At 30.5% G+C, this 9,878-nt stretch overlaps 1 protein-coding gene across 1 annotated transcript; it reads right to left on the bottom strand.

The window, feature by feature from the left end:
- Positions 1-1,704: 1,704 nt before the first annotated feature.
- LOC125859081 (transcription factor CYCLOIDEA-like) lies at positions 1,705-3,248 on the bottom strand. The gene is made up of 3 exons (XM_049538814.1): positions 2,809-3,248; positions 2,139-2,486; positions 1,705-1,721 (listed from the first exon to the last, which is right to left on the bottom strand). The coding sequence occupies exons 1-3, from the start codon at positions 3,230-3,232 to the stop codon at positions 1,705-1,707; spliced, it is 789 nt and encodes a 262-aa protein (XP_049394771.1). The 5' UTR covers positions 3,233-3,248.
- Between the last annotated feature and the right edge of the window lie 6,630 nt (positions 3,249-9,878).

The following is a 9,878-nucleotide window of genomic DNA, read 5'->3' as shown; positions in this document are numbered from 1 at the left end:
TTAAAAATAATATAATTATAAAATAAACATCAATTTTATTGTTAATAAAATGATTAATAGACATAAAAATGTCTAATATTATTTCAAATTTATTTCTTTTTTCTTAAATTTTATATTATGTCAAACTGACCTCATGTAAATTGAGACATAAGAAATATATGGCAAGAGTATGTTTACTCATAAAAAAAAGGAGATTATACTTAATTGGATTGAATTTTTGAAAGTATTTCGCCATAATATTTAAAAAACATATTTCACTTTTTTTTAAAAAAAAATTGAAACATAATTTATATTCAATAGCTCTGAAAGCTATTAAAATATATAACTGTACCAAACTAACATACTCCCTTCGTTCATTTATGGTTGTACTTTTCGAAAGTTAATTTGACTAATTTTTAAAGTTAAATTAGATTACATCAATTCGATATTTTAAATAAAAAATTTAGATATTCAAAAACTATACCAAAAGTACTATAAATTGCAATATTTTGCATATCAAAATGATGAACAAGTACATTGTAAAATGTTAGTTAAATTGTTTGACTCTAAAAAAGAAATCATGACAATTAAAAGTGGACGGAGGGAGTACTTGTTAATCCCAAATTAGGCAGAACCTTCATTAATGATGTTCATTACCCACTCCATTTCATTTTAGTTGTCATGTTGCTTTTTAGAGGGTTAATTTGATTAATTTTCAAAGCTAAATTAGCTTACCTTAATTTGATATTTTAAAATAAAATTTTAGATATTAAAAGCTATATAAAAAATACTATAAATTTCAATTTTTTCATAATAATATAATAAAAAAATACATCTTAAAATGTTAGTCAAAATTCATATTATTTGACTCTCAAAAAAGAAACTATAACGATAAAAAGAAACTAAAGGAGTATCATTATCACAAATCATAATCCTACATAGAGATAAGCTTGACACAATACTATTATTTCTATAATGAACTAAATAACATATTGTCTTAAAATCATTACACGATATTTTAATAAAATTGCTAATAATAGTGAGTATTATAATTCGTCAAATTACGATTAGTTACGAAGATTTACCCGTGTAAAATAAATAAATAATTACAACAGTGGGAGATGAGAGACTTCATTTATTGACAAGGATTTACAAATCTGACGAAAAAATTATACATTACTAGTAAATATTATTCAATGTAGGAGATGAAATGATTTACAGATCTAAAGAAAAAAATTATACATTACAAATAAATATTATTCAACTTTGGAGATAAAACACCTAATAATATATTGGTAATGGTTTACAAAATCTGAAGAAAACTTTATGTAAATCAAGCAAAACAAATATGAAGCTGTAAATTCTTATACAAATAGTGCAAAACAATTTTGAAGTAAATTCATACAAATAAGCAAAACAAATCTGAAATAATAGATAATACTTTCTTTAATATGTTAAAATTGGAGCAAGTTTTGAAACTTAAAAAGAAAATAAAAGTTATATTTTTTCCCAAAAATAGATTTGAAGCAGATTTTTGAATTCGAAAATTAATCTCACAAAAACTAGATTATTTTATAGACGACATACATATATTTATCAAAACAAACATTGAAAAAATATTTCCAAAATCTTAGATCTAAGGGAGGAAGAAAGAAAAGAAACATTAGCTTACTTTGAAGTCCCCATATTAGATTTGGCTACTATTGATAATGAGTCCCATGGTTTTCAGCAATTATGAAATCCTGTGAGAAGAAAAAACAGTTTTTACACAATCAAATTATTTATAAAATAAATATTATTAAAAAATCCATGATAATAATTAATTAGTACCTAAAAAGGTAATTAACATTGTGCAATTACATGTTAAACTACAATAAAAACAACTTTTAGCGGCAATAAATCGACACACTAATAAAGAGTGCTAAAGTCTTTACCGACATTAGTTAAGTGTCATTAGATCCAATGTCGCTAAAGTCTTTAGGGACATATACAAAGAGTGCTAATTGCCGCTAAAATAAATATTTAGCGATAATTGAGCTATTGCCGTTAATTAATTGCAGCTAAAGATAATTTTTTATACAGTATGAGTAGTATAAGAAAGAAAATGTTGACAGTGTCGGTGTATATAAATTAAATTCAAAAATGATAGCAGTATATACCTTGTGATAAGGAAGAGCCAACTTGGTAGGTGCTTGACTCTATTGGAGCATAATGATTAGGGTTAAAACCCAAGATTAAAGAAGGCTTGATCTTAATTTTTGTAACTCCAGATCCCTCAATTATTTCTTTGTTTGCTTGTAATTTGTTCTTGAAAAATTGTTCTTCCATTTCCCTACTATCTTTCTTTCCAAAAAAATTAGCTGATTTGTGGCTAGTTTCAATTTTGGTCCACATTTTCTTGATTGTTCTTTCCCTAGCTCTTGCTCTTGCCTTTGCCCTTAACTCTTTTAGTGTTACTTCTTTTGCTCTTTTGGGATTTCTTTCTAAACCCTCGTTGTTGATTGCTCCTACATAAATATAATAAAATAGAAATAATGTCAGTAGAACGGACCACACAAAAAACATCTTAGTTTCTAATTGCTTAAAGGAAGATAAAAAAAAAAATGTTGGCTACGTGGAAACAAAATTAAATTATATATGTAGTTAGTTCTCAAGCAATTTCTTCAGATCTTATAATACTACCGTAGAGAGCTTGGTTTTGGAAAATACTATCGTATAGTTATGTGCCTTATTTCGAGTTTTAGTTCAAGACAGAATGAGTTCCTTAGAGAAAAACCTAGCAAAGCTCATTTTGATACTTAGCTTGCTTAGAGAGTGCAAGGATTAAACCTGAAATTTGAGTCTGATGAGTTGACCAATTAGTGAGCTCCTCAAGGGCTACTTGGGAGTGTGTAAATAGCCAATCAATGGTTTTGCTTGGTTTGTCAAAACCTAGAAGTTCTTGAAGATCAAAGAACTTTCGAGCCATGGCAATGGAGAGTCTTATCCTTCGATCTCTTGGACCTTGAGCCGTCAAAATCTTACTACATGACCTCTCCCTTTTCTTCGGTTTCTTCTTCATGGGAAATGACCTCAAGGAATCATCACAATTGTTCTTTGCCAAGTAATGACTAGAAAATTGATTTTGGTAATATTGATGAAGGAGAATTTGGTTGCCATTGAGACCAACAAAGGGAGAAGAGGTGTGAAAGGATGAGGAAATGTATTGAGGAAGAGAGTTATCATGAGTACTACTATTACTGGCTGAGAACATTTTGGTCAAAGGAAATTAATTACCACTTCAATTCCACAAAAGCTCCATGCATTAGAGTATTTTGGCTTTTACAAACAAAGGAAGGATCTTGATGGAGCTTTTTCCTTTTTCTTTTCCTTTTGGGGCTAGATTGCCAAACTTAGAATGTGTTCTAAAGAAAGCAAGAGGGGGCTTTTAAAATCACTTGGAGAGACAACTCTACCCCAATCACAAGCAAATTATTAGAACCGCATCTGAATTGAACCCTCACCGACAAGATGATCGATCAATATTCAGAGATAGTCAACCAAATGAGTTACTAAAGATTCCCTACAATTAAGTTACTATTCCACTTTATAAGTAAATCTTAATTGAAGATCACAAAATATGCAACAAGGATAATACTCCCTCCATCCTAATTTAAATGTCTTCGTTGGACTGGACATGAAATTGACACTCTTTTTAAGACAGATCAGAAAAGAAAGTACAGCACTTAACTTGGGACGGAAGTAGTAACAATATTTGACCCTTAATATATAATAGTTTACCTTGCACTTAAATCAATCACAAGTAGACTAAAAGACTTCTAACATAGTATTAGACACACTCAATCCTAATTCATTGAGTATATATTGTAGTACTTGACCCTTTTTAGTTTTTATCCTTGAAGAATTGATATATACTAAACGTAATTGTACTGATGATCATTTCAAACTTGTATACCCTTATTACGAATGAAAGTGATAGAAATAATTATTGGATCTATGTATATTAACAAAGGCACACTTTTATGGACAAATAGAAGAGTAGATTCATTAGGTATATATGAAAGAGACTCCAAATATAGCATAGTAAATTATAGAAGCTAGGGCTGGCATTGGTTAACCCCGTGAGCTTTATGTTTGGACAGTAATTGAACAGCTACATGTACTTTTTTTTTAATCAAACATCCATCACATTGAGACAGGTTCATGTACTTTTCACTTGTGTTCACAAAAAGTCAAGACAACCTAATTTATGTTTCTTCTGATTGGGACCTCATCATCACTTCACTCAAAATACTACTTTTATGATTCTCTAACCCTAGCTAATTAATGTTCCTATGATCTATTAAAGCAAACCCTAAAATGTTTACTCTTACCTATTTTCTTTTGTTATATTTAGGATTTCTCTTAAATAAAATAAACACTACATGATGATGGAATTTTATTATTACCTCTGTTTTGAAACGAATGCCCTAATTTAATTTGAAACGGATTTTAAGAAAATGAAGAAGGATTTTTAATCTTATAGCCCTAAATTAAAGTTATATAAAATGTATCAAAATGTCTTTTAATCTCGTGGTCTTAAACTTGTCACATGGAAAGCTGAAATTTAAGTGTTGATGACAAAGGAAAGGGACCATTCTTTTTTAAATAGACTAAAAAAAAGTAGGTCATTTTTTTAAACGTGGGAGTAAAAGATTAAAGAGTCCTTTTTTGACCAAGTTTCAACTTAATTTCTTATATGGTCGCTTAATTAATAATTATCATTATCTCATAAATTCACTTTCTTTGGTAAAAAATTAGAATCAAGAAAAAATGTTACTCTCGAATATAATAACTATTAGTTGAGTGACCATCTGAGAAACCAACCCACCAAGTTTCTAAACTTATTTATTTTGAGAAACAATTTTGTCAAAATAGTTTTTTGGGTAAGTACATTTGAAGAAAAGCAATTTGTCTTTGGCTAGTCCATTAGAAAAGTATTTTTTTAAAACAAATTATGTTTAACCAATTTTTACAAAAACTATTTTTGGATGTCAAATTACGAAAAAGAATAATAGTAACGTTATTTTGCGTACAAAATATTTAAATAGATAAGAGATTTTAAATATTTTTGGTGAAAAACTTTATTTGAATTATTATTTTTATGTTCAAATTTAAAACATAAAACAAAGAGACGTTATTAATCCATATACATATTAATTCCTTTTCTACTTTTCTTTTTTTCTACTTCCATTCTACTATAATAGTAATATCTACTTTCAACATGGTTACTTACATGTCAATATAAAATTGCATTGAGGACAATTTTGACATTTCAATATAAGCTCATACATGTCCTCCATAGTAACAGGTTCACGGTTTGGATAAAAACTGATCCAAATCGAAAAACCAAACCAAACCGATAAAATAAAACCGATTTTATTTGGGTTTGGTTTGGTTTGGTTTTAGGTTTTTGAAAACCGATAGTATTTGGTTTGGTTATGGTTTTATTTGAAAAAAATTGAAAAAATAATCGAACTGAACCGATGAATTATATAAATATATTTTATTAATATACATACTTAATATATTATTTTTATAAACAATTTTAAAGATCTTATACATATTTTCATTAAAATTTCTTTATAATTTACTTATTGAAAGCAAAAATTCCCAAGATGAAATATTTATCTTATTGATTTCATATATATATGAGTGTCTATGACAATTTTTTGTGGGACTGAAAATGTTATTTTCTCTTCCTTCTAGACCAATATAGTGAATTTTAAAGCTTTATTGATAGTAAATTTAGTGATCGAAAATTCAGTACTCCAAGTCATTCTTAACTATTTTCGTTTTGAATGGATTGTTGTCACTTTTATCACATTTTAAATGAATTGTTTCTTTTATTTTTGTGTATGGTTAATAACCGAATAACCGAACTAAACCAAACCGAAACCGATAATCACCAAACGATAAATGTATATTATATTTGGTTTGGTTTGGTTTTGATAATTTTAAAACCGATTAAGTTGGTTTGGTTTTGGTTTTGACCAATAACCGATCCAAACCAACCCATGAACACCCCTAGTAACAGTCATGTGTGCTTAAAAAGGCAATTTAGACAATAAAGATAAAAAAGAAATAATAAAGATCACTTCACACGTGGCTTTAATTTATTTTACACATCACTCCACTAAGCAACTACATCATAATCACTTTCTCTTATAACAAAAGTGATTGTTTATTGTGATCTGATCATTGATGACTTGGGAAGTCATACTGCATAAATATTGATAGCATATCTAGATGTCATGTTGCTTACACATTGATGACATACTCGACTATCATACTAATCACGAATTATAGTTCTCTTCTCAATATAAATCAAAAGATATGTTTGGAACTATTTAGTTCCCTTATACTCTTTTTCAAACGCCTCTTTACTTTCTCAAAAACTCAGTTTAAACAAAAGTGATTGGATTCCAAAGACTCTCAAGACTTATAACTCAAAGTAGGGTTCATGTTGAAAATATAGACATGAATGAATCAACTCAAGGATTGTTTCTCTAATTTGTTTTTCAAAAACATCAAAACTTATAACAAAAGTGATTGTTTCTCTAATTTGTTGCTGCTCTATCCATTACTTAATTAATTAGTCACTCCATCGAACTTCATGAACATGGAGTGATGGAGGTCTGTACACTTATATCCTTTCTAATTTCTGGTTGTTTCGATCCAATATTTGTAGAGATGGTTGGAATACATGAGAAAAGAGTGCGAAAATGTCTCTCTAAATTAAAAGGTAATCACTAATTAATTACTATATATTATGTTCAAATTTGGTGAATAGATGGATATTAATATGTGTTCATGATGCAGGAATAAAGAAAGTGGAAGTGAAAGGGAAGATTGACAAAGTGGTGGTGATGGATTATGCACACAAAAACAAAATACTAAAAGCAATAAGGAGAGGTGCTAAATCTTTGCAGACTTTTCATGTTTCTGTAATGATCCGAACCTACATCCTAGACGTGATCGGCACTTGAGAATCATTGTTGGTCCCCAAGCGAACCCTCATCCTAGTTGACTACAAGCGGAAGACTAACTCAATCATACATAAGCTTAAAACTGAATTAAATTCATTAAACTCAAATACTCAACTCATAAAATGTGAACAACACTCAATAGAAATACTTATAGTTTGTAAAACAACTCAAAAGAAAGTAAATACTGAAAGACACCTCGACTCTATCTATCTATGAAGCCTCTAATATCAAGGAAGGATATCGAGACAAGACCCACGACACCTCAAAACTACTAACTGGAAAGTAACTGTGAAGTCCTTCGGAATACAAGGAGGCTCACCAAAACTAATTGGAGTGTATATAATCTTGAACACATGTATCTGCATCATAAAAGATTGTAGGTCGAATGACATCAGTACACGCAATGCACGCATATGCAATATGGCTGAATAAACAAATAACTGAACTGAATGACTGAAAGCAACTCAACTAAATCAATACATGAACATGAACTGAAAACCATGTAAGCTTTACAGTAAGATATGCAATAAAAACAATATGAAAATAACATACTTTAATTTGTGGGGAGCTTCTCTAAGCGACAACCATTACTATGAGCTTAGCAATTGTCACACCCCAAATTCGGATGTGATGACACGTGTCCATTTCCCACCGGACACGTCAGCCTAACCCAACCACAATGACAAAAAAGTAGAAATACGAGAATAAAAGATAATAAATAAGCAGAAGACTTTAATTAAGACTCAACACTACCCAGAATTTGGTTGTCATATGTACAAACCTCTAAATACAGAATTCGAATAAAAATATACAAGTCTCAAAGTATAGTTCTCGAATAGAACAAAACTGAAAGTAAAGATAACTCAAGGGCACGTCTGGAATGAACCGCTACCGCTCGAATATGTCCTGAAGCTCAATCTACTAAAGAAACTACTAAGTCGAATCTGAGAGAGAGTTGTCAACCTACACAATTGTGTAGAAGCAAGGGTGAGTACCGAAAACCATAGGTACTCGCAAGTAACTCTAAATTAAACAAAACTAGCAGCTACAAACAACTTCTTTCAATCCCAACCGAACCACCAAAACTTCAATCTAGCAGCAAACCAACCAACTTATACTAAACAGATATATTCAACAGCCAGAACCAACAGTATATCCTCATCAACCTCAGATCAACAAATAAGAGCAAGTAGATCAAATTCCACATAAGAAGGGTAAATCGATACAATCCACGCATCACAGGCAAAGATAAGGCAAATGCGATGCAAAATGCAATAATGATGTCATGTAGTCGTGATGTCTGTCCATCCTACGATACACATCTGTTGACGTAATCAGTCCGCGCTGAATACTCAAATCAGNGACGTGATCGGCACTTGAGAACCATTGTTGGTCCCCAAGCGAACCCTCATCCTAGTTGACTACAAGCGGAAGACTAACTCAAGCATACATAAGCTTAAAACTGAATTAAATTCATTAAACTCAAATACTCAACTCATAAAATGTGAACAACACTCAATAGAAATACTTATAGTTTGTAAAACAACTCAAAAGAAAGTAATTACTGAAAGACACCTCGACTCTGTCTATCTATGAAGCCTCTAATATCAAGGAAGGATATCGAGACAAGACCCACGACACCTCAAAACTACTAACTGGAAAGTAACTGTGAAGTCCTTCGGAATACAAAGAGGCTCACCAAAACTAATTGGAGTGTATATAATCCTGAACACATGTATCTGCATCATAAAAGATTGCAGGTCGAATGAAATCAGTACATGCAATGTACGCATATGCAATATGGCTGAATAAACAAATAACTGAACTGAATGACTGAAAGCAACTCAACTAAATCAATACATGAACATGAACTGAAAACCATGTAAGCTTTACAATAAGATATGCAATAAAAACAATATGAAAATAACATACTTTAATTTGTGGGGAGTTTCTCTAAGCGACAACCATTACTATGAGCTTAGCAATGATACAATGTTTCGCCAACGTTGCAAGGGTCATCCTATACTTTGTTAAGGTATAAGATGATATCATGACTATGGATCCATCTAATAGGCCTTCTCATAGGCAGTGAGGAGTCGCATGAAGAATCAATGATATCCCATCATATGCTGGCTACGTAGTTTTATGGGACTTCCAAGTTATAAAAGACTCTAACCCAATTCGGTGCTCGATACTACTCCCAAAATAATCAATATAACTTTATGCTCATTCACCCTTTTCAAAGAAAGGGACTATTACATTACTTTACTTTTCGCTTTCCTCAATCACATTTTACAAAGAAAAGGACTATTACATTACTAAAGTACTTTTCAAAAACAACAATCATACTTACATATGAAGACTATTTCTTAAAAGACTCTGTTCAAAACTTGTATTTAAAACGTATACTTATGGATTTATCTTTCAAGTCAAAGATCGATATATAAAAGCTGAAATTCTTATACTTTTCTGGAACTCTGCTTTACTTTCTCAAAAATAGTTTTAAATCATTGTTTATTGTGACCTGATCATTGATGACTCGGGAAGTCATACTGCATAAACATTGATGGCATATCTAAATGTCATACTACTTACACATTGATCACATACTCGACTGTCATACTAATCATGAATTATAGTTCCCTTCTCAATATAACCTAAAGATACGTTTGGGACTACTTAATTCCGTTATACTCTTTTTCAAACATCTCTTTACTTTCTCAAAAACTCAGTTTAAACAAAAGTGATTGAATTCCAAAGACTCTCAAGACTTATAACTCAAAGTAGGGTTCATGTTGAAAATATATACATGAATCAACTCAAGGATCTCAATAACAATGTAGAAATTCAATCCTCAGAACTCAAGGACTC

This window comes from Solanum stenotomum, chromosome 3 (genome assembly GCF_019186545.1).
Source record: "Solanum stenotomum isolate F172 chromosome 3, ASM1918654v1, whole genome shotgun sequence".
NCBI classification, from domain to species: domain Eukaryota; kingdom Viridiplantae; phylum Streptophyta; class Magnoliopsida; order Solanales; family Solanaceae; genus Solanum; species Solanum stenotomum.
The sequence above is the reverse complement of the archived record's forward strand: the minus strand, read 5'-3'. Positions and strand labels throughout refer to the sequence as shown.

What these genes read in the sequence shown, in the direction of transcription:
- LOC125859081 (XM_049538814.1), bottom strand. Translation starts at nt 3,232, where the DNA reads ATGTTCTCAGCCAGTAATAGTAGTACTCATGATAACTCTCTTCCTCAA. An exon ending in TCATCAGACTCAAATTTCAG is followed by an intron (nt 2,487 to 2,808) that starts GTTTAATCCTTG and finishes ATATTTATGTAG; the next exon opens with GAGCAATCAACAACGAGGGT.